This window comes from Electrophorus electricus, chromosome 4 (genome assembly GCF_041902795.1).
Source record: "Electrophorus electricus isolate QZ-2024a chromosome 4, ASM4190279v1, whole genome shotgun sequence".
In the NCBI taxonomy this organism is placed as follows: domain Eukaryota; kingdom Metazoa; phylum Chordata; class Actinopteri; order Gymnotiformes; family Gymnotidae; genus Electrophorus; species Electrophorus electricus.
Window position 1 is genome coordinate 6,730,211 of NC_137500.1, and position 26,646 is coordinate 6,756,856.

At 38.7% G+C, this 26,646-nt stretch overlaps 1 protein-coding gene across 14 annotated transcripts in view; it reads right to left on the minus strand.

The window, feature by feature from the left end:
* Window positions 1-20,776, minus strand: part of tjp1b (tight junction protein 1b) — a 67,757-nt gene extending 46,981 nt beyond the window's left edge. For 5 of the 14 annotated variants that reach the window (XM_081712039.1, XM_081712038.1, XM_081712030.1 and 2 more), the window contains exons 1-4: window positions 20,165-20,774; window positions 18,454-18,583; window positions 3,894-3,935; window positions 3,616-3,775 (exon numbers count right to left, since the gene is read on the minus strand). In XM_081712039.1, coding sequence (XP_081568165.1) covers window positions 3,616-3,775; window positions 3,894-3,935; window positions 18,454-18,583; window positions 20,165-20,597 — 765 coding nt within the window. In that variant the 5' untranslated portion in view covers window positions 20,598-20,774. Of the gene's footprint in view, window positions 1-3,615; window positions 3,776-3,893; window positions 3,936-10,670; window positions 11,419-18,453; window positions 18,717-20,164 lie in introns of those variants that run through there. The other 9 variants (XM_081712029.1, XM_081712031.1, XM_081712027.1 and 6 more) reach the window with 5 other exon arrangements.
* Window positions 20,777-26,646: the final 5,870 nt, after the last annotated feature.

The window sequence follows — 26,646 nt, forward strand, 5'->3', positions numbered from 1 at the left end:
TCTCTCTCTCTCTCTCTCTCTCCATTTTCCCTCTTTCTCTCCATCCATCCATCTCTCTCTACCCACCCCAGCTCCCTCTCTCGCACTCACTCATGCATCCCTCTGAATATGTAGATTGGTTAATTCAGCTGCAGTCCCCCAGCAAATGCAGCTGCAGCACTTTCCCAAGACAGAGTGCAGCTAGAAGTGCTTACACTGGGCTTTTTCTCGCGGGGGTGGAGAGGGAACAGGCTATGGGGGCAGTACACCACAGAAACAGGATTTTTCAAGGGGCAGGAAGACAAAAATAAGCCAATATCAGATCTGAAATTGAATGCTTGTGATGTCCCTTTAAGGCAATTAATAAAATCGGTAATCATCCAATAGGACTAGTATTCATGAAAACGGAAAGGGTCTATTATTTCTTCTGCGTCTAGCATTTAACATCTGCTGCATTTAAATAGAAATATAGAATTCAAAGAAATGTGTGTGTGTGTAAAAATCAGTTGCTGAAATGAAATGGCCAAGAAAGCAAAAAATGGTGCATGTCATATCTGCTTCATGACTGATGCCTTAAGGTTTTAAAGATTATTATTTTACAGTACCAAACATAATAAACCAAGCCTAACTTTTTAATGACACCAAATTTCCACATCTCTACTAGATATGGAAATAGAAGAATAATGAAAAAGCGTTATGCGACAGGTTTGGTAATTTGGTAAAAATAAATAGCATATAGCCTAAAAACAGAATGAATGGGTTATTGAACACAGCCCCACAGGACATAGTAACACACATCATATGAAGTTCCCATCACTTCCTAATTTCAGTTCATTTGACATTGAAGTTGCCCTTTGAAGTGAAATAAAAAAATTAAAATAGGGTGATGCAGAACAAAGAGGAATGAGAGCATGACGGCATGACTGATGAGGTTTCTGTGTGTGTGTGCGTGTGTGTGTGTGTGTGTGTGTGTGTGTCTGTGTGTGTGTGTGCGTGTGCATGCGTGTGTGCGTGCGTGTGCGTGTGTGTGTGTGTGTGTGTGTGTGCATGTGCATGCGTGTGTGCGTGCGTGTGCGTGTGTGTGTGTGTGTGCGTGTGCATGCGTGTGCGCGTGCGTGTGTGTGTGTGTGTGCGCGTGTGCATGCATGTGTGCATGCGTGTGCATGCGTGTGCATGCGTGTGCATGCGTGTGTGCGTGTGTGTGTGTGTGTGTGCGTGTGCATGCGTGTGTGCGTGCGTGTGCGTGTGTGTGTGTGTGTGCGTGTGCATGCGTGTGCATGCGTGTGTGCATGCGTGTGCATGCGTGTGTGCGTGCGTGTGTGTGTGTGTGTGTGTGTGTGTGTGTGTGCGTGTGCGTGCGTGTGCTTTATGAGTGAGAGTGGACATAATGTACAGCAAAGGTTTGAGAAGGAAGGAGGCAGTGGAAAGGTGAATGGCACAAGGACACTGTCATGGATGGCAACACAGCAAGACAGAGCATGAGAGAGACAAAGAGAGAAAGAAAGAAAGAGGGGGAGAGAGAGAGAGAGAGAGAGAGAGAGAGAAACAGAGCTAGAGAGAAAGTGAGAGACTTGATTGAGTGCAGGCTGCTGTGAGGCATTAGAAGGTGATGCAGTTCTCTGGCTCATCCCTCCCCCACCCCTGTGATAGGGCATGCAGCTTCCTGCACCCTTTGCACTACTGTTCTCGCTCTTGGTGAGCTAGAGTGCCGCTTGCCAACACAAATGACAGTGCGAGTGGGCATGCAACCAACAACCCCTGACCAGCCTCCAAGCGCAGTGTTTGATTCAGCTCAGCAACACAGTTTAAAAGTGCAAATGCATAACTAAGGACCACAATCATCACCCAAATGCAGCCACAAACACTGACAATGCAGCTCCACCAGGCTTCATGATACAAAGCCACAGACAGACACATCTGTGATTTAAACACTGCAGGTAACCCAGTCCATGTCAGCACAACGGCAAGTGCACAAGTAACATATTAAAGAGTGTAAGGTCATGCTTGGTGCAGGTCTGTAAGCCTGCCAGGCTCCCTGCTCCGGCACTGCACGTTCAGCGGCAGCGGCTCGCAGCTTTCCACGCGAGCACTGCTGCTCCTTCATCACTCACTGCATGCGAATTCGTTACTCTCATCAGCTGGGTTGGGATCCAGCCTTGTCAGCAAGTTTGTTGGTGTGTGTGCGCGCGAGTTGCGACGTGATAGGGAGGCTGCCCAGATATATGAACATTTTACAAGTGCAGGACCCTGTGCTCCGGTCAACCTTATTTCACTGGGACGCCCTGCCTTTGAAAGTGGCCTGAGAGGCAGGCTTTAATGGCCATTAATGGGGCTTGGGATGGTGGAAACTCACTTTTTTAAGGCAGATGGATGTTGTGGGGAAAGTGCTGTTCACATGCCGGTCAGCACAAACTTTAGCTTCAAACCCGGCCTGCTGGTGCATGCATGTCAATACAGGGGAGGATTATATGCTACCACGCTACCTCAGTCTGACAGATAAAAGAATACCAATTTTCCAGTATTCTGAATAGTAGTCTAGTAAATGTATAATTTGACATTAAAAGCTTCTGAGTGTCTAAATGTAAGATTTAACTACCACCAAACTACCACAGCAGAGTTCCACAGTTATTGGTTGTACTTAAACACTGAAATGCAACATCAGAGCCAACTGTGAGTATATACACCCGCTACGTTAAACAAACACTGTGTAATTCCCAGATGGATCAAAAACGTTCTAATAGCATTAATTCACGTAGTTCCACCACAATTAAACTGAGATCTGTAAAATGATAGGATATATTAGTACTGCAGACCGCTATTCCACTCATAGACACATGTACGGGAGCATGGCAGTGAGTGTCCTTCCACAGAGAATCTCCCGCAAGGCCAAGGGGGGCCAGCGTCTGACAGCTCACAGCCTTTTAATAATACTGAAGCCTCAGAGCTCATTATAATGGTAATGTTGTCGCAGTGGGTGCTGAGAAGAGAAGAAGGCCTTTGAGATAATGAAAGAACTGCAGTTTATGTGGAATGGCAGCGCAGAATCCCCACAGGATGATCAGACTGGGTTCGTCTTAACATTAAGCTCATGAGACATTGTGTCCTTATACAAGGTTTTTTTTTAAATGTACTCTGCCTTGGATCCACAGAGAACAAGAACAACTATGTAAACAATCCATGAGACATTCAGAATGTCTACACTAACAGCAAATTACATCTCCACAGAGCATTTATAGCACATAATTGAAAGGATTTCAGAGTTTTAAACTCTGTAAGAGGAGTAAGGAAAATTAGAATTGTTAATGACTGGGATGAAATTTGCACAAACTGCCCTATAGTAATGTCTGGGTCTTTTAGTGTATTTTAGTTTTTTTGTGTTTTGGTATGAATTTAGTATGCATGTCGGGGTATAATTTGGATGTTTTGAACTTACACTGAAAGAAGCAACTACAACTGTACACAAAAGCACACATGCACACACAAACGTGGATATGAATGCGAAGTCACCTGTTTACCTAATAGTGTAACTGCACAAACACACACACACACACACACACACACACACACACACACACACACACACACACACACACACACACACACACACAATTGCCCTTGGTGCAGTCTTTCACTCACGTTAGAGTCCAGCAGGTCGATGCTGTCCAGGCTTTTACTGCGGTGGATGCGGCCCTTGATTCTGCGCAGGGATGGTTTGCCCTGCACCGAACTCTCTGATTCAGCCGCTATAGAGAGCGTATCAGGGGTGGGGATGTAGGCGTGGACCCTAGGGTAGTACCTGAGGAAGATGAAAAGCTGTGTTTGGAACTTGGGGAAAGCCCTGAGCACTCTAAGTAAAAAAACAAAAACAAAACTGGGTCAAGGAAATATAACGAGAAGGAAGATTTTCAACTTACACAGCTGGTCCGTATTTATCTTTTTCGTGTTTGGGAAAAATCCTGAGATTGGAATATGAGAGAGAGAGAGAGAGAGAGAGAAAGAGAGAGAGAGAGAGAGAGAGAGAGAGAGAGAGAGAGAGAGAGAAACAAAACTTATTATAGTTAGTTTGAAAAATCAATATGATGAATAAAATGATCAAATATTTTATAATATGAAATGACACTTTTTTATGTATTGGAGCACTGCTTCTCAAAAGTTCAGATAAAGTATGCATAGTACAAAGCACTACAAATCTATATTTAATTTAAATAAATTGGGTATTTACAATAGTTTTGTATGTAATCACACTGACATGGATTTTGAATATTTCCTGTTTTCCAATGATGTCATTATTATCAAAATGTTTACTAAATATTCTAATAAATATATAAATATTCTAGAATAATATTATATTGGCTAGGTTTTGTCTCTTCACTAACTTTATAGGTATAAACAAAATGTTTGATAATGTAAAAATATATCTGAATACTATATATATATATATATATATATATATATATATATATATATATATATATATATATATATATATATATAATTTATTTTTTTACCATCTTCCCATATCCAGTAAGAACATTCCAAGCATACAACATAAATAACATAGAACATATATAACATAATGAAGGCATGCAATCATTATGAAAGCCATTTGCAGCACACACTCAGCATTCCTCATCTTCTGTCAAAAATCTCATAAACACTTCCTGCAGAGCCTATGGTAAATGTATAATATTCTCGGTAATTCGCAGTACACTGCTAAAACCCATTTATTAATATAGGCATAAAAGTATAAAAAAAAAAGCAAGGAATTTACAATATATGCAGAAAGGAAATGTTTCTCAGGAATTTATCATTTTAATCCTTTTTGCCCCACTGCGTATTGTGGTATTTGGACCAACTGTGCGTAACTATTTCAAAGGTGAAAAATAGCTAGAGGACACAAAGTTATAAAAACTCTCATTTTGATGTTATTGACTTATCTACCTGAACAATTAAAATACTTTTTGAGGTGCCTTGGAGCCCGTGAATTTACAGACATCCCTATTTGTTTATTTACAGACATCCCTCTCTGTTTATTTACAGACATCCTTCTCTGTTTATTTACAGACATCCTTCTCTGTTTATTTACAGACATCCCTCTCTGTTTATTTACAGACATCCCTCTCTGTTTATTTACAGACATCCCTATCTGTTTATTTACAGACATCCCTCTCTGTTTATTTACAGACATCCCTATCTGTTTATTTACAGTCATCCCTATCTGTTTATTTACAGACATCCCTATCTGTTTATTTACAGACATCCCTCTCTGTTTATTTACAGACATCCCTCTCTGTTTCACAGATTAAGGTTCCATTTCACGAGTAGCTTCAGTTATTGTATATAACATTAATACATCCGATATTATGAATAGTAATAATATATCAGTTATTGTGTATACCAATATTACATCAATTATTGTGTATACCAAAAATACATCGGTTACTGTGTATACCAACAATATACCAAATATTGTGTATACCAATATTACATCAAATATTGTGTATATCAATATTACATCAATTATTGTGTATACCAAAAATACATCGGTTACTGTGTATACCAACAATATACCAAATATTGTGTATACCAATATTACATCAAATATTGTGTATATCAATATTACATAAATTATTGTGTATACCAATAATACATCAATTATTGTGTATACCCATGATGCATCAGTTATTGTGTATACCAACAAACCCCCCCCCCCCAATATTTTTCTGTTTTTCACAAAGCATTCATGATTCATGCATGAATTAAAAAAGATTCCTCTCTTATTTTAAAAGGGCCAAGGCCTAATGATTTTTCTTGTGTTACCTGTATAAATACACATAGCACTATCATCCACAGTAATAACAAATAACCATTATATCATAAATTCGCAGACTAAGCAGAACTGGCTGAATAATATTACATAGCAAAGTCTCAGGGGATGTCAATTTACATACTGTACCTCACACACCCCTGAGAAAACTAAACAAACCAGCACTGCTTCTCAAGCACACAGAACCAAAAAGTGTCAGTAAATGAGGTTAAACAATTTTCTTGTCATACTAATCCCACACACAGTCATTTATTAAATCCACATCATCAATAATTTGTGTCACATCTGCTCCGTTTGGACTTCAAAGCATCTCACATGTGAGGCCATACATACATTATTTATGGAAACTCATGAGATCGCATGGCCTTAGTTCAATAATAGTAAAATAACAATAAACCACCCATATCACTATCTAAACACCACAGTGGAAAAATAGGATTTGCTTGCAAAATATATCAGAAATGGCGCACTGATGGAATAACAGACTATACAGACAGGTTAGCTTAAAATAAGACAAATAATTGCATAAAAATTCCACAGAATTTCTGTACAAATAAGCGTACAGTTGTTTATTGATGGTTTGACGCGATGTTAACGCGATGCAAGGAAACAAACACAAGAGAACGAGGATGAAGACTTTGGCAGAAATGCTAAGCTTAACTCGAGGAACACAGAGAACAGTTTATCTTCAGCTCACCTTTCACAGTCAAATGCCTTAAAAGCACATAGAGAAAGACTGGACAGGAATCACTGGTGGGGCCTGTTATATATAGAATAAGGTGCATGGGACTTCAATGACATCACATAAAAGGAGGTATTCAGAAAATCTCATGCGCTTTTACAAATTTGACCTAAGCAGTACTGGAGCTGATGCCAGTGCATATTCATTTGTCAGATCTCTGATTAACTGTCAAAACAACAGTGTAAGCAGATACCTAATGTTATTACAGCACAAATAAATGACAAAAGGCAGTCAGTAGTAAAGTGTGGTAGATCATACAGTCCTCGGATGTCTTCATATGTGCCTTGTGCAGCTATCACTTGTAATTAAGCTAAGCAATAATATGTACTGCTTAATCAGCAAACCAGTATGTAGCACATAGACCATGCCACTGGTCTTGGTTCAGTAGAGAACTTTTACAAGCACACATGACACTGATTGTCACTATCTTAGGCATGCACTCTCTACCGTGCACTGCTATCAACACTGCTATAATCACACGCATTAGTGTAACTCTTGGACAGACCGGTACAGGCCCCAGGCTAAAACGGACTGCAAACAGGACATCGGGAACCAGTGCAGTCATGTGTAGTCAGCCCTTACTGACCGCAGGGTTGGCATGAGAGGCCTGGTCTATTAGCGTCCTCTTCACCTACAGCTGCTGACTTCAGGTTAATTACTATAATAAAGTAAGGACTAATTTTAGATTAAAAGAGAGAGACAAGTGTAAAATATGAAATTTGCAGACACTGAGGAATTACATATATGTGCATGCCGAGAGGGTCAGTATAAGTGCCAACTACACAGCTTGGGTCAGGCAACCGGCACTAGAGCTGGCTATACCGTCTTATAAAAATCTCTTGGACAGTTTTTATGACACTTTGAGGGGTAATGCGTTATTATGAATATAACAGATAAAATCTAAGAGTACCGCTTCTTCTGCAGTCCAAAAGATAGTCCTGAAGCTTTTGAAAAAACTATTTTCCAATAAATGCAAGGAGCCATTGAAACAATGGCATAATGTTTTAGCACAGGTTTTGCTTCTTGTTGAATGTATGGGAAACAACAGCATGCCTATCACACAGTAACTTGTGAGTACACACTTAACCTCCATGGCACACTGAAAAATCAGTGCTAGTACTGTAATACTCTCTCAACATTTTCATTTTCTTAAGAATGAAATAATGCATTTAATAATTTCTTTAGTCTTCTGTTTGTTATTTACACTATTTATGTTATTTATTGTGTAATATCTTTATGTCTGTACAATACAGCCTGTCTCTGAACCTGGATTGCCTTCTAATGACTTTTGCACACTCCTGTGTGTACATCCTTTACCTCTTTTCCAGGTTGGACGTTCAGAGGTCCTCTGGTAGAAAGTGGACAGATATAAAACCCCAGGCAGGGAGGCTCACCTAGGAACAAACCGAATGTAGGAACTCTCAAAGAGGAGAAATTAAATGCTCTCTGGTGGAGAATCAAACAACACAACTCAACTTCGCTCATATTGAGCAGTAAAGGAATTTAGTAGCATTTATTTATGAACTAATACTTAACTGTAGGTTATTCCCATGCTGTTTACTTGATCTGGCAAAAACATACAACTTTGTCCTAATTTGTCTTTTAAAAAACCTGCTTCTTCCTTTTCTAGACAAAATCAGGTCTTTGAGAGGAGTCATTCAGTTTAGGTACAGTAACTTTGCTGTGCTTACTGTACCTGTAATCTCAGTATAACTACTGTTCTGAAACATGGTGAAGTGATGAATTTCCTATAAAATGATAGTGATGCCATGTTTCCTAAGCCATGAATAATTAATTTACACAAACAGGCCCAGAGCCAGCATCCACATGTCATGTTGTGAGGATTTCTCTGCTGATCTTAAATGCTTTGTCATTTAGACTGATGTAGACTTGGCATGTTTTTGCCTTTTTTTGGGATTCTTCATGTTAGCAGCTTGGTTGATTTCAGTGACTCCATTACGTTTCAGCAAACCTGTCCTCATAAAGAAGATTACAGCTTGAGGTTTTTCTGCTTTAAATTTTAAAAGCATTTCTGATGTTGATATTAAGTAAGTACAAATTTTAAACAAATGGGGAAATTTAAAAACAATCAATTATACAGTGTAAATAATCATTGATTGCATATTTGAGTGGTAATTAAATTGAAGCTAAAACTTAATACTTGCTTCTCATCAGCCCAAAATATATTTTATCCAGGAAAGTTCATCAAATTTTGTCGTCTTTACTGTTCCCAAAGAAAACAGAGTGCCTGTAATTATGAAAATCCCAAAGCACAGATGTGTGCAGTTAACAGATTTCAAAGATACATTTTGCACAGATAACAATTTTAGATTTATCACACGGGTCTACCAGCATGCACAAAATTCAACTTATTTTATTTCTGCACATTAATTGCTAGCAAGTTATGGACTAGCAAACCCTTTTAGGGAAAGATATTCTGGAAGGTCACAGATCCATTATACCAATTTGTACTCATGATGATTTTCAGTATTATGAGCAATCATTGCACACAAGCCTGGAAATGCCTATTCACCCTTTCCTACTTCAAGTTTAAGTTCACGTAATTAATTATAATCAAAGACTAGTAAGATGTTTTTTTATTTGCATTTGATCTATCTTGTTGAGTAACTGCCCGTAAATTGTGTTGTATTCTATGGCATTGTATTGTACTGCATTGTAGCTCTCATTCTAGCTCTAGCACTGACACTCGATTCTGGCTGTGTCTCGGTTAAGAGTATTTTTGGACTCTAACCTATTTGTGCCAGCTAAGGATACTTTGAGTAGACATCTAAAACACTTCTGTAAGTTGCAATGTGTGTGTTTCTGTAAAATGCCATAAATGTAAATGTAAAAATAATGAGTGTAAAAAGATAAAGGCATTCCATATTTCAAGAAGAGATGGTTATTATGAAAGCATTTACATATTAAAAGCAGATGCCGAGATTTGTAAGAAGTGATAACACCAAGTTACCAAATATTAAAAGTACTGATTAAAAGAATTTATGCCTTTTGTTGATAAAAGTTCACAACATCCTAACAGACAGCAATACCAAACCTAGAGCACGGCGCAGAAAGATGACATGAAATACGCTACATTAATTCAGTTAGATATGAAGTGGATTTTAAATTTTATTTTGAACTGTGCTGGGTTAAGGGAAACGGTAATTTGACTCGGTGTGCGTGGAATATGACAATCACGGTGCCTTCTTGTAAACAATTTGTCATCCACATTGAAGGAGAACTCTGTGCTGGTCACTGATGGATAATTAGCTGTCTCATTTCCTTTTCACCCATAGTGTAATCCTGTGTAGATTATAGACACAATCTTCTCACACACAGAGGTCTTAGAGGAACACTACTCACAATTAAGAAAGAGCCATAATGAAAATTAGGTGCATGGGTGCCAAAATCAAGCAGTGTAATCTGCAAAAGACATGAGAAACAAGACAAATGTGTGGTGGTAACAAAGATGTTGTGAGAGTGACATGCACACAGACACACTTTTTTAATGACGATGACAAACTGGAAACAGACACATGAAATGCGAGGGAGTACTTGTTGAGTTTTAATGTTAAAAACGAAACTGGGTAAGATAAAAATACAGTAAGCACTTGTTCATGCTACAGACACTTTTTTTTTTTTTTAGAGCACAAAACGTTAAATGGGATGATGCATGGTTATTTGTAACAGGAGAGTGATTTATGAATGAAGACAGAAAAATAACTTGAAATAAAAGAGTACAATAGTCACAAAAGCTTGATGAATAAAAGTAGCATTACATCATACTCATGCAAATCGACCCGATAAGATTTTATTTGTCTCTTCATAAAAAAAGATAAAAAACCTGCTGGCGCCTAAATCTACTGTAAGCTATGCCATATCAGTACTGCCCAAGAATTCTCGTGCACATACTTACACACACAGTATTGCACCTGGCTTGTACCTGAATACAACACTGTGAAAGTGGCTGCACAGATCGACCCTTGGATTTGCCAGTAAAAGCATATGCTCCTTTTGCTGATTGTGCGGTCGTGCCGCGCCGTAACAAGGATACCAAAACCTATCCCCGCCTTTCTCCACAACCTATATCGCATAATAACCCGAACTGAGGTTCATACTCACCACATATGTTTCCTTGGAGGCAGGCTACGGTCTCTGTTGATGGCTGTCACACCTAAGGCCAGCTGCATAACAGTTATGTATTTCTGGTAATTCACCATGGTATCATTCACCGCTTTAAAAAAATCCACACCAAAAGAAAAACACAGGTACTATATTTTAGCTCTTCTCCTATTCTCTGGCATCCGCGTCTACTGCGTCTTCCTTGCTCAGCATCACAACGCCATTTCCAGCGCTGACGAACTGACAGGGAAAACACTCCCCTAGGAGCTCGGCGAGAGGTACCACGCCGCCGCGACCCATGCCTACAATGACACTCGAATCGTATTACCTCTAAGCACGGATCGCCAATCCGTTCAAGTTTAGTCAGGAAATACTCATTCTCTGTCCACCGCTCGCAGCGCGTTGCCTAGAACGATCTGCCCCTCACGGTCTCTTGCTCTGAGTAAAACGCTGCAGCGTCTGTGGTAGTGAGGTAGGGAGCAGAGACGTGTAGTGAGAGGATGTGGGGTGGGCTGAGCCGGGTGGGGGTGGGGTGGGGTGGGGTGGGGTGGGGTGGGGGAGGCGAATACATAAATGGGAGTAATTGGACGCGTTTAGCAAAAGTGCCAAGTAGCATGAAAAGTCTTCGGACTTCACTATCGAATTTTACATTGCTATATAGGCTATAGTAATACATAGGCCTAATATATTCTCTCATAAATATGTCAACTGCTGTAAAATCAGAACAGTCATATTTTCTCTACCCCCCCCCCCCCCAAATAATGTTAAAGGTTTTTTTTTGCTTTGGTTGTGCAGCGAAACATATGAACCATAAACAATAAATCAAAACGATCCATGAAATATAAATTCTCGTACAAGGTAACTTGTCATAAAGCCTCAGTCAATTCCAGCAGCACTACCTGGACATCTACAAAGTCAAATTACCTTCCTTTTGACTTTCAGAAATTGTATGTCACAAAGTACGTTCCCCTGTCCTGACTGAAGGAAATTTGGTTATAAACTGTTTGTACATTCAGAATAAATTCCAGGGACTTATCAATTTAGCTTATAATGTAGTCTAGTTGAGAATATTTAAAGCACACTATTTTACAGGGTTACTATAAGTGTACCATTTTAGAGTGTTTGCTTGCATATTGTACTTTATGTACTTTATAGGAAAATGAATATACTTCCTTCAGTTGATTTCGGTTTTATTTTTTTGCGACACACAATATGTGATGTTACATGCATCTAGCCTATGGTCAAACAATATTGTTTCTTTGTTTTTATCATTACTCTGAATTCCTTCTTAAATCTTTTAAAATAAAAGTTCAGTACTTTTGCAACATTTGAGTCTATATTATTATTATTGTTGTTGTTGTTGTTGTTGTATTGCAGAGCCATGACAAACAATGATAATTTATGCAACTGGAAGTGTGCCTCAAACCATACACTCTCTTACATCCCACGGAGCCAGACTCAGTTTCAGTCAGAGAAATATCAGTCTAGTTGCATCATAATCAATACAATTCTAAACTGAAAAAAGATCGTTATTTTGCATGATTTAATAATATTTCTGAAATCCTAAATGGGAGTAAATAGAAAGAGTCAGGTGGTGAGCTTGTTTGTTTTGTCTCTAACCTCATAATTAGGCTAATTTGGTATTAAAACAACTGCATTTGTTTTGCTTTTTATTCAGTGTGAAATTAATTGGCTGCATAATGATGCTGGTTCCTTCACAGCCTCAGTGATTATAAAGCAAATGTTATTGATCAATGCTGCTAAATTAACACTGTTTAAGAAAATATACGGGTTGACTGATTGTCATCTGTTGTGTCTGCACTTGAGAGTTGTAGTGGAGAGCTGTGGAAATGCTAGGGTGGGATGCACAGACCAGAAATAGTTCATGCTGAATCTATTTCAAGTGTGAGAGCAATTATGCTCATGACGTCAAGACATATCAGCCTGATAGCTCGTGCCCTAGAATTTTTGTTCTCTTAATCAAAGAACAATTAAATAAAACTCTTTTCTTCAAGATGTGCAGCAAATTAGATTGTACAGTAGATAGGTAAAGATACAAAGCATGTGTACAAAGAAGAAGAAATAGGTGGCTTATTAGAGTGGATTGTACAAGCACATTGTTCTCATATGCCATCATTATGATAAAATATTTAATCTTGTTCATCTGCAGTAAGAATCTACCCATACAACTCAAGCTCAAGCTACACCACCGCTTTATTCTAAACCAGGCATGAGCCATCATTTGTTTAAAAGTCAGGAACAGTCCTTGATTACAAAGCGGTGCTGTATTTGTGAAGAAAAGCTGGGCTGCTGTACCTCAATTCTGTGACTTGGTGGAAGTGGGTGTTCCTACCGAGACACTCGGGTAGCACTGGGTCACCAGCAGTGCCATTACTGCAGTCTGAAGCCCTGAAGTCCCCTCATACATGCACACTTTTCCACTGCAGCACTATGACAGCTCATTACACTCATCTTCAAGGGCACATGTATACACACTCACACCCGCACATCTATACTCACCATTCACACCCCCACACACACAAATGTACTAAAACACACACACATGAACATACATGAGCAATGGAATGGAGATCCTCCTGTCTTTTCCTATACCTTTGTAAGGGGCATCTGCTGCTACCAGGGGAGGTTGTACATATAGGTCAAGCATGAGTTCACCACCACAGCATTACAGCACCTGTAGTCATTTTGTTCTGTTTTTTGAGGCTCATAGGTAAATTGTCCAGGTCTGCTTGTGCGGTTCTATATTTGGAGGTCACTTGCTGCTGCGTTCAGTGCTGTTTCTGTCTTTGTTAAAACCTTCACCAATGTCATGTGGAATTCATTTGCAGTGTGTTAAGTAGGACAAGTGTGGAACGCCCTCTTTCCCCTCTCTGTTCCATGGTTTTTCCACATGCAGGTAAAAGGGAATCAGAAATTGTTTGGAGGACTTTTTTTCCTCCCAAAGGAAAAATGCTAGACCTGAGCCTTAAGATTCCTCTTCAAAGAGGAGGTGCTAGAAGTGACAGCAATTTACACATGAGTACACTACAATAGTAAGACAAAACACACACTCTAAAATCTGCACATTTGCTCTTATGTAAATAAGAATATAAGAAAATATATGAACACCTACACATATAAATGCACACCCAAATATGTACATAAGCACACGTCAAGTTACACTTCAGTGCTGTCACAGTGCTTTCTCTGTGTCACGAGGCCATCAGAGCATGCATAACCTAAACCTACCCCCTCCTTTTCTTCTTCTCTTAACCTGACAGATTGGGATTTTGTCAACCTTGCTATTTTTAACCAGTCATGAACTGAATTAAATTTTACTGTCTCTCTTTGAGTAGCATTTTTGTGAGTAATATGAAAACCTAAAGTGGACATTCACTGTGCAGAAAGAGCAGAGCTTTCACATGTTACTGATTCCTAAAGGCTCAAGAGCAAATATGCTTATGCGAAGCAGACAAGCTCTCCTTACATTCTTGGGTCATGGTCTTTTTAATTTTGGATAGAAACAGTACATATCAAATATTACTTGAATTAGTAGGACCTATGGAGAAAATGCCTACTTATTATACAAAAAAGAGTTAAATTGACAGGTCATTACACAATGCTGTGTCACAGAGGCTCCAAGATCTGCCACTCTGGGTGTGGCCGACTCTTCCTCTGGCTCCTCCCTGGCACCTCCCACTGATCACCACCCACACCTGCAGTTCATGGTGGTCTCATTAGGATTGGAACAAATGCTCACCAATTGCCAGTATGTCTTTGTGAAGTCATACTGATCGTGAATTGTCATTGGATAGTGTGGTGTTTGAGCCTTTTTTTAGTTTCTGAGTGCTAGTTCCTAATGTTGTGACTTTTTCTGTTTCATTTGTTTGTGGTTTAAATCCTGTTTGTGTGTTTTAATTTTTTACTATAAAATGTACAATATACCCATATGTCAGTATCTTGACTCACTCCTGAATAAATTCACTACACATGTACATACTAAGGCCTGCGTTGCATGTTATTACACCCATAAGATGCTGTATTAAATTTAAGTCAGGAAGGAAACTGGTAGCTTGTTCATAATTCTGAACCTCAAAGAGCAGCATAAAAGTACAGTGCAAGCAAAAACATAGTCTAAAAATCAACAGCATATTTAAATTAGTGTGTATTATCCAAGATGCAATGCATTGTGAAGTCATTAAAGGGCTTAGGTATGGTGGTCCTCTAACAGATAAGGTTAACCAGACCGTGTTTTGTAGGCAGTTTGCACTCATGGTGAGCAGGCCTGGGGCAATGATTTAGAACAGATTGTTCAGTCTAAGTCAGCAAGAAAGTGAACACTATCAGACAGCTACAGACAGAGTGAAAACCCAAAAGATATACCACAGTCTTCCCTACAACACCGAACCTGCTGTAGCAATCAGTTTCTTTTCTATTCAGCAAGAACCTATGTGTGTTTATGAGTGTGTGTGTGTGTGTATGTGTGTGTGTGTGTGTGGGGGGGGCGTGGGGGTGGGGGTGAGGTGGGGCTGGGGGGGGGCAAGTGAGTGGTGTGTGTGTGTGTGTGTGTGAAGAGGGGTGAAGAGGGCTCTTAGGTCATTTATTGTAAATCTCTTGAAATCATGGTTCACAGGAGCAAAGCTTGAGAAATAGTGGGAACCATTTTCACCTGATAGACCAGACTAGGCTGAGCTTGAGATACCTACATTGGTTAGGAATTACACACACTCTGACAGACTACCTCCCTCTACACTTTGCCAACACAAAAACACTCATACATGCACACACACACACACACACACACACACACACACACACACACACACACACACACACACACACACACACACACACACACACACACACATATACACTGAGAGAGAGAGAGAATTCACAAAGTATACCTAAAGTTCACATTCAACTGTCAATGAGCAAAGGCTGGACAGTCTTATTTCTAGCAAAGCATATGCAAATCCGGTTTTTATGGCTTTAATAAAATATTTATTTGGTTAAAAGTTACAAAAGCCAATTTGTTTTTACAAAGATGATGATCCCCAGGCAGTTAACCATAACAAAATACAAACTAACAAAATAACAACTACAACAGAACAGTTTATATAAACAGTTTATGTATCCCTCATAACGTTTGCCTCTCAGCACTAGGGTCTTGGGTTTGAATCCCTATCTGGGTGGAGTTTCCATGTTTTCCCCATGTCTGTACCTAATAACAATAATTCCGATTGCCTACTACTTAGGTTGTTTGTGTGTGCCTTTCTCCTAATATGCATGACCCAAAGTCATGTCAGATTATCTTCTCAGGAAGTATGCTTCTGATTAAATTATCTTGCCAATCTGTGCATGCATGGGAGCCACTTTTCCAGCTCCAGGTCAGCCTGATGAGGCTGATGGGCCCATGCTGACTCCAGGTCAGCCTGATGAGGCTGTTGGGTCCATGCTGACTCCAGGTCAGTTCCATGCTGATTTGGTGTCAGTCAGACTAAAAGGGAGTTCTACTTTATTAACTTTATAGCAATATGAGTAGCTGTCCCTACTCCACAAAGCTTTATTCATTCACCCATCCTTACTTTACTCTTCCCATCTGTTCCATTCACCAATATCCTAACCACGTGCTAAGTTTTCCCCTAAAACAAAGCCTTTTTATGAAGTGCACATTGGTGCAAACAATGGTCCTCTTTCAGTGCGCGCAAACACACACACACACACACACACACACACACACACACACACACACACACACACACACACACACACATTTAGTGTAGCCATAACTCACTCATAATGATGAAAAAAACTCAGAAACTCAGAAACTCAGCACTCAGAAAAAGCAGCTATCCATGACACAATTACCTCAACCCACTGGCCAGCTCACTGTCCTTTTGACCTCTCCCCTCCTACACATACACAGCATTTCATTTCTCTCCTGCAAGGCGTGTGCTTTCTGTGCTTTCACTCTGTCAAGTCTGAGTATGAATTTCTTCTAACCTCCAACAATGGAAATGCAAATGCAAGTCAGCAAACTGTCTTAAACACTACCTTAAAATGCCACAAAGATGCATACAGTGCATTTCAACGCAGAAATGGCCAGTGAGGTAAGCAAGCTTCTAATGGTGATGTAAGCAAGTGTCCAGTGCTGAGGGCAGTTTTTGAGATGACCTTGATAACAGAATGACTCCAGGTACATGACCTTAGAAGAAGAATTTAACTTAATCCTAGATGTAATCCGTTAAAGCAGGCCCATCTGCCATGACAAAGGATCCACAGGGCTTTCTTTAGTAACCATAATGACTCATATAAAGGGAGCCTTGTCTCAGTCTAAGTCATCTTCATTTAAAATCAGTAATAACCTGATTTTAAAAGTAGGTAGCTAGTCCTCTGAGCCATGGAACTAGCAGAGGAAGGAAAACACATAAGCAGTCCAGTTTTTAGCCTACTTTACACTCACTACTCACTTTATTATAAATGCCTTGGAGTTGTATAGTTAGAAACAGTAATATATCTGTTCCCATGCAAGTCTTATTTTTAACTCAGTGAAAGAGTATGCAAGTCCAAATTCTATCTTTATTATAAACAATGTGTTTCAAAGATCAAAGTCACATTACCAAAACAACAGGTTATTCAAGATAAGAGAGGAAAAAAATCACAATACTGGCTAATCATGGACAGACTAATGTATAAAATGAGATAAATAAAAAATACAAAGTAGACAGTGGAGCTCATTGGAAGAGCCTTTGCAAAGTGCAACTAGCAAACAAAGGGGTAAAAGTAGCAGAGTTTGAAAGAGCCTTGATGGGTAACAGGTGCAAACAAGTGGGAGGTGTGTTGGCAGGGCAGGTGATTGATTGGCTGGCGATTCTGAATGCAGCAGAACAGAAAGTGGCACAGGCAAGGCTGGGGCATGAAGCTCCCACTCTTCATCAGCCGTCGGTCTTTCACCTCAGGACTGCTAATGCCTGGATATCTTTGGGCTGCAGACCACTCTCGGCTGAGCAAGCACATTGACACATGTCAAAACTCCAGCAACCCTGCGGTGCCTGATAAACTACCACCACAACCATGGCAACGTCACTGCTATATTGAGAATGGTCACCAAAATCATATCTGCTCAGCAGTGATCCTGTAGTCAGAGACTGATGAGTACATGGTGGCGGACAAACTGTGCATAGCAAAATGTTGTAACTCTACACCTGTAAAATAGGTGTACCTAATAATTTGGCCAGTGAGTGCAGAGGGAACATAAATATCTGGTGAGTGTATACACACACACATTAGATAGAAAATCCAGAGAAAGGGCACAAAAATGCTAACGGCTGTGGGGTAAAGAGGCATTCACACAGAAAAGGTCAAAGGTTCAGAAAAGCCAGTGGAAAGGGTGGGGCAGAGGAGGGAGGAGCCATCCATGGAGAGAGACGCACTCAGCATGGCAGTCTGCCTGTCTATCCAAGTGTGTTGAAGTGCAACAACAAAGCCCTGCTTCCACCTCCCAGAGGCTAGTGTTTCATCCCTGCCTCACGACAACGACACTGTGTTTAGAGAACACACACAGCAAAATGTCTTGAGAAAAAAAGGTAGGGCACAGAAGTGCCATGGCAAAATGGCAGAAAGACGAACAACTTAAGTCTAGCGTTAAATCAACAGTAAACACACTCAGCACTGTGTGCTTCCTTGAGCTGTCAGGATTGGTTCATTCTTGTTTTCATCAGTTTAAAGCAACCCTAATGGAAGCTAAAGAGACCAGACTGTCATACAGAGAGGAATATCTTACCAGGTATCAAAAAGAAGATCCTTGTACGTGGTGTGAGAACAAACTGTGTCCTGTACCTTGGAAAAGACATCTTCTTGGCTGTGGGGTGGTAGAGTCTGTCCCTGCTTTTGGTTCTGTCCACCTGAGCCATCTGTGAGGGACAGATAATTCACTATACCATTCCAGAGATATTTCATGGCCTAAAAAAATTAAACTGCAGTTGTAAATAAAAGAATACTTCTAAACAAAATCACATGTGGTTGGTATAGTGTAGTGGGTAAAACGCTGCCTCCCTCATAGGCAATAATCCCCGTCTGGACAAGTGCTCCAGGCTATACCAGTACGAGTTCTTGGGCAAGTCTCCTACCACTACACATGCCTACATCTGTAACATGATTGATTGATATCATAAATCGCTCGGGATAAGAGTGTCTGCCAAATGCATTCAATGTAAATGCATGTCCAAAGGTAAATTTGCATACAAATTAGTGTGTTTTATTGTGAGATCAGCAAATACAAATGTGGATTGTTTCTAATATAGAGATTTTATAGTTGCTTGCATTGTTTATGTGGACATATGGATAAATTTCCTTTCATTGCATGCCTCCTTTATGAATCTAGTGTGAGCCAAAATGTTTATTTTTCCACTTGTGTGAACAAATATTTCATCAAGATTTAATTGTACAGCTGATAGTAAATGTTTATAGATAAACCCCATCCATCAGCTTCTAATAGTTCATAATCACAGAGCACATATAGCATTATTTAATGTGAGAGAACATATTTAATGTGAGATATTTAATGAGGTCAATATGTTTATAAAGGTAATAAAGACATTCTCTGATTTTTAATCACATCCCAAAATCATGAAAAACAAATTTCTTAGAGACTCATTATTGTATAGTTTATTTTATATGTTAATCTGCCTCAATTTTCTACCCTAATTCTAAATCCTTAACTGAAGGTTTTTGATAGATTATCAGGCAGGCTGGATCCCAGACAGCTGAGTTTGATCCCTATGCTAAATCCGACTCACTGCAATTCATTGTACTGGCTATCTGGTAATCCTCCCCCCCACCGTTCTGCATTTAGGCAGCTATTTTCTATTAGTGGGACACACAGGTTTAGAATGTCTCCCTTTGTTTTGTTTGTTTTGGTTACTCAAAAATACTTATATAAACAATGAAGTTTAGGCAGTAATATTAATATTGTGCAGCTGAATTGGGTTGGAGCATAGTATGTGCAAGCTTTGTTGTGCAAACTACTGGTGGCTGGCTTTGCTGAAAGCTGATTACATCCTTAAGCCTGTCTGTACTCACATCATTATTCAGGTATCTTAATTAGTCATCTGTTATTCATTACAAAAGAAACAAATCAAAGTTTTAGCTTTACCACAGACCTTCCCTTGCAATTTTCTATCCTGCTAGTTTTTATGGCTTTTATTTTGTTTGATTTTTATCTACAAAATGTACACTTTTTAGTGCCTAACATTTTTTGTTTTTATTTGTGTTTTTATTCATATTTAGTTTAAATCCATAGTGTTACCTTTTTAGAGGGCATATTTTACTTATTATTATTATTATTATTAATAATAATAATAATAATAACAATAATAATAATAATAATAATAATAATAATAATGGTAGTAGTAATAGAAGCAGTGAAGCTTTTCTCATTTTGAAAGACAGAGCTCACAGATGTACTGGCTATATATCCGCACGTGTATCTGTACCTTCACAGTCCAATAGGAAGCGTGTGAGCAGATGAGGACACACATCCTCCAGCACAGAGCAGAAGGAACAGAATGCACCCGGGCCCTTCTTTGCCAGATGATCCAAGAAAAGCGCTCCCATTTTACTCCGAGACTCCTGAGCCAGTATCTCCTTATTTTCACCCAGAGAAAAGGCTTTGTCATACACTAGGTGTGGCAGCACTTTGGTCACATCCAGCTCATTCAGTATCAAGTCTCTGTGATGTTTCAGGACCCTACTAGGCCATTCCTTCATTTTCCTGTTTTCTGGTTTTCTGCATTCCTTCTTCTGTTTCTTGTTCTTCTTAATGAACCACTTCCTTGTGCCACATCCAAACACTTTTATATGATGTCTTCTGACCAACGTATATTTCACAGGTCTATCCATAATTTTACGGGAGAAAGGAAAGTGCATATTTATACCCAATAGGTTACCATATCAGGGTGTCTTGTACCCACATAGCAAGATCTGTACACACACAATGTCCGGAGGGAGGAAGACCATCTGGATAGTGCCAGAATGCAAGCCAAACTCTTACAATCTATTAAGAGGATTAGCTTTGCTTTAAGTATTGTCCCATCTTTGCTAAGGCTAATTTGAACAATTTTACTAGAAGACTTTATTAATTTCAACACTAAATACAATAGATTTTACATAAATAGTAAACATTTTATTTACAGACTTACAACACATCACTTTCTGTAATAATGATAAATACAGCACAGGTACTTAAAACAAAGTAAGTGTAATTTCTTGCATATGTCCTACTTCATGTAAACAATGAAAACTGGAGAATAACTGCAATGAGTGACAATAATTAAACTGGTTTGTAAACCCCTCAAAACTGAGACAGAGATTAAATTAAACAATACTGTACTAATAGAGGGCACAATTGTACATTTCAAATAAAGTACTAGGTATTATTTTCTAGCGATATTTTGCAAGTTTTCTTTACAGATAAGAGAGGTGTAAAGTTTAGTACTTGGTGTGTGTGATGGCGCCCCCACGGGAGCCTCCATTAGGAACTGGTGGCATTGCACGTGGCTTTTGTTTATTTTTTAGTCCTTTGTTGCACATGGTCTCTGTTATCATTTGTTGCCACACCTCCCTCAGGTGGTGTGCGCGCTGTGCCCAATGCTCCAAACCACCTGGGAGTTATGAGGTTATTATATTTATCCTTTTTAAACCCTTTTTTCCCTGTGACCGTTGTTGGTCATTGTCATTATGTTCACTTTCTTTTGTTCCAGTTAGTGCACTTTTACAAATAATATAATATAATAATATAATATAATACAACAAATTTAACAATGAAAATAGTGCAGTACTTAAGGACCAGAACAATGAACAATTTTGAAATTAAATGATGACCATAAAGATACCGTGTTGTGGGACAACATCTATATGAAAGTGAAAACCCATAACATCTATATGAAGATTAAAGCCTGTATCATCTATATGAAAATTACAACCCCAAAACATACAGAAACCAAAAGCAACTAGACAAACTAACATAAAATTATTAAAAATTAAAATAAATACAAATAAATAAAATTGTCTTTAGTATGTGATTAGAAAACCTGAGGTTTGCAAAAATCCTGAAAAAAAAATGAATAGCATGTTTCAGGACTTTGTATTGATGATTGATGAGTTTTGCATTTGGTTGGATTTGGTAAGTCAAGCTGCTTCATAATTCCTCCTGCTGCTGTTGACAAAGTCACATCGCCGAGTTGATTTTAACAAAAATGAAGGATAGAAGAAGTTCTATATAACAGTGTGATGAATGAATATCTTATTGTGATAAGTCCTCTATGTAAGACCAATAGGTAATACTTTGGCAGAAAATCTTTCAGTTTACAGAAAGCAAAGGTATTTATATTGCTTGCATATAGAAAAACACTACATAAATATACAGTAACCAGTGCAGCATACTGTATTAAAAAAATGTACAGCTAGTAAAAGTTGGAGTGTAGTACATACGGTATCCAGATAAAAACAGCACATTTCAGACAGAGTTCCATCATCAGCTATATATATATATATATATATATATATATATATATATATATATATATATATATATAGAGAGAGAGAGAGAGAGAGAGAGAGAGAGAGAGAGAGAGAGAGAGAGAGTGAAAGTGTGAAAGCAAGAGAGCGAGATAGTCAAAATTGTAGTGAAGTACACAGAGTTTCCAGAGAAACAGGACGTTTTGGACAGAGGTCATTCATCAGCTGTGCAAGCAAAGTGCTTTTCAATTTGTAGGAGGATGAACCAGTTTATATTAGAAAAAGTAGATGTTTAGATCATAACATTCATTCAATGAGGTTCTAAAGTTACAAGAGTTTGGATCAGTTTTTTTTCTGTGAGTTTCCTGAAGTCATTTTTCAGTCGGCGATGGCAGTTGATCCTACTGTGCCAGTTATTTTAGTGACTGTGTTCATAAATTTGGATGTAGCACATCTAGAGCAGTTGAAGGCTACAGCACCACAGTTATTATCTGAATGGTCATTTATCTCACTCTTGATGGGCATGTTTTTGATTCTTTTGTCTTGTCTGTAGGAGATTAGTGGAGGATTGTTTAAAAGGGACATGATTTCTGCATAATCGTGTTTAAGTATATTAGCCAGTGTTTAATTTGTAGGATGATAAGTCAGTACCAAATGAATTCTTGCTTACTTAACAGCAGACTGTTTATGGGTCAGGAAAATATTTACACATTCCCATACTTGTTTGGAGAAAATCTTCATTCTCACTGCAAATGGACTTAAGTCTTAGTAGTTGTGAGAAAATGGATGAAGTTTCTGCAGGCCATGGATTGTGAAGAATTGTTCTGCAAATAGGAATAAGAGTCCTTGGGTTTATAAAACACTTCTCAAAAAAATTAAAAATGAAGGGAACATTTAAATCCTATGTTGCCTCTCGATGAATGAAGGCCATATGCCTTTTTAAGGATCCCCACAAAAGGATCAATTGTCATCGCCCATTCAACCTCATGCATTACTGTGGGAGTTGTCTACAGTATTATTTCCAAGAGCTGCTTCAGATTTCCTCCTGCTGCTGTTGACATAGTCACATCATCAATAAAAAATCAATTGATTTTGACAGAAAAGGACAGAAGAAGTTCTGTATGACATTGTAATGAATGAATATCTTATTGTGATCAACTCTCCATCTAAGACCAATAGATATTAGGTACCAATATATTTGAGACTGTCAAGTATGGGTGCCAGTTGATAGCAGTGAACTCTCAAGATTTGTCTTCTGGGCAACACTTTTAAGATGCGGCTAAGAGAGCTAGTCACCTAAAATCTTGACCTAAAATCGTGTAGTGTGAACTTGCCATTAGCTGCAGTGCTGCTGGATCCAAGGGCCCTATGGTTCACTTAGCATTCTACGCTCCTTTTATGGCCCACCCGTTATACTCATTTTTGAGAGGATTCAAACTATATTGGATCCGTTTCTTGACTGCCCCAGCTCAAGAGTTTCAGCTGCCTTGAGCAAAGTTTCTTTCTAGCTTCATGCAAGATAATGAATGCACCTATCCATAGAATTTTTTTAATCTACACAATATGGGCAAATGTAAGTGGACATCCGTTGCAGTTACTGAGTTTCAACCACACCCATTGCTAACAGGTGTATAAAATCAAGCACATAGCCATGCAAATTCAATAGACAAACAATAGCAGTAGAATAGGTGATATTGAGGAACACACTGACTTTAAACGTGGCATAGGATGTCATAGGATGCTACCCTTGCCAGAAGTCAGTTCATGAAGTGTCTAGGAGCAACACCACCTCAGCCACAAATCAAAATCTGCACAAACTCACAGGGCCGACAGGTCAGACAAGTGCTAAGTGCCTAGTGTGTAAAATGCGCCTATCTTCTAGGGCACAAGAACTGTTCAGCGGGAGCTTTGTGAAATGGGCTTTCATGGTTGAGCAGCTGCACACAAACCTAAGATCACTACGTGCAATGCCAAACATCAAGTGTAGTGAAGTAAAGCACTCCACCACTGGATTCTGGAGCAGTGGAAACATGGTCTCTGGAGTGATGAATCACACATCACTATTTGGCAGTCTGACTGATGAATCTGGGTCTGATGGATGCCAGGGAAACTCTGCCTACCAGCAGGGGCACTGTTAGGCCCCTTTTAGATTAAGCAATCTAGCATTCATCTATCTATCTATCTATCTATCTATCTATCTATCTATCTATCTATCTATCTATCTATCTATCTATCTATCTATCTATCTATCTATATATATATATATATATATATATATAGAGAGAGAGAGAGAGAGAGAGAGAGACCAACTAGCTGGATGGTGAAACAAATCCAGGCACAAAGATACATTTCCTCCTTCACTGTTTGAAACAACTAGAATTTTACAGATTTAAACAGCAGACTCAAAGCTATGAAACACTTACAAAACTGAAGAAATTACAAAACTGAAGCTAATTATGGGAGACAGACACACAGCCCCCCCTTACAGTGCACATATATATATATATGCATGCAGATACTATACATAAGTACATATATAAAGTTTATGTATATATTTTTGTAACTATTTATGTAACTATTATTTTTATTTACTACTGCTGTCATTTATTTTGTAATTATTGCTGCTTTTTTTGTAGTTGTGTTAATTTTTTTTATTGCAACGCTTTGGCAACATTATTCTCATAATAGACATGCCAATAAAACTACTTTGAATCTAGAATCTTAAATCTTGAGAGAGAGAGAGAGAGAGAGAGATAGAGAGAGAGATGCTTGGCTAAAAAAAAAGTAATTTAACAAATCTTGTAGGGGGAAGGACAAAATTTTAGTGTTTAATATCTGTTTCCTAGTGATTCTTTTTAAACCACAGATTACTCTCATCCTTTAACTGAGAGTGGCGCAGGCAGATATTTTAAGCTTCAACAGGGAAATGGTAGTAAAGAGTGTGAGCTGTATGGATTGGTGGGCCAGGCTTAGACGAGGTCTTCTGGTTGGGGCTTTGGTTGACGCTCCAATTAGTTTGCATATATGTAACACTAGGAAGAGGGGAAGGACTCACGTAGTCAAGTAGACATCAACCAACAATAAAAGCGTTTGAAAAAGACAACAAACTATCCCCCACAGAGGTCCAATATTTCTGCTGGAGTAAATAGAATTCTCTTATTTATTAATATGAAACATTTCTAGCCTTTGAGTTGAAAACAGAGTGAAAAAGATGGCTAAGTCATGATATTCAGATCTTAATTTGATCGCTTCTTTTAAAATATGTTTTATGTACAAAGCAGGCGTTACATTTTTAAGATAAGCAAAAAACCTAGTTAGTTTTAAAAACTTTGGCATTCCAGTAAATAAATCTAATTGAATGACTTGGAATTTAACTGACCAAGGGGAAAAAAATAGCTGGACGCTAATGGAGGCCAAAGCGTTCTCTGAGTAAGAAGAGGAAAATACATACAAAAATACACACAAAAGAAGAACAGGCACAAGACATCAAACTAGAACACAGTTAGATCTGCCCCAGGGAATTCCCCTCCTTGCCTCCAGAGGTCAATATTGCCTCACTACCAAATATGTTTCACAGCTGTTTGTAGTGAGCTCACTTAGCAGGCTTAATCAGGTGGGGGTTGCGACTGCTCTGTGCAAAGATATCCTAAGTGAAGTGTATTAGTGCATGTGAAAACATGGGTAAGAAGCTTGTTAAGCGAACAGGGTTTGTTTAACAATTTAAAGTTCATTTATTTGAATTTAGACATCTTATCAAGTGTAACGATGAGTTTATTTTGTGATTTTTTCAGTAAATGAAAGATCCAGAAAGCATGACTTAAAACCTTTTCACATTTGGGGAAAAATCATACTCATTTGATGCAGGAAAATAGAATGGAGTTTTTCTAGATGATTGAACAAAACCAATATCTGTTATAATACTCTCTGGTATATTGCATTCAAGCAAAATGAAAAGAGAAGTCTGCACTTACAGATTACAGTCTTGAAGGATTTTTTTCCGTATTAACAATGATTAAGCCTGCTGGTGAAGGCTAACTGTGTTTTTTTATTAATATGGAAAATAAATCCTTCAAGAATGTAACCCAGGAGTGCGGGTTTCTTTTCTTTTTTTGGCTTTCAACAAAAGAACAAAATGTACAAAATATAACAGTTGGTCACTAGCTCTTTTGATTCTCTACTAGTGCAGATATTAATATATTAATCTCCAAACTTCCAGTAGGGTATTTTTGTCCCAGACTACAGGGGATATCAATACAGGAATCACAAAGAGGTATCATATAATGTCAAAATGTTATATTCTCTGTCCCCAAGTCCACCTGATGAGGAGTACCTGCCCAGATGGGAGCCCTGGGCCAATTGTCAGGATGTTTTTCTTGTTAAGTGGCACATGTGCCCAAGAGGGGGCGGCGTCAGCGCTATTGAGGGTATCTGGGGGCAGGGCAGTGCCTCCAGACAGACT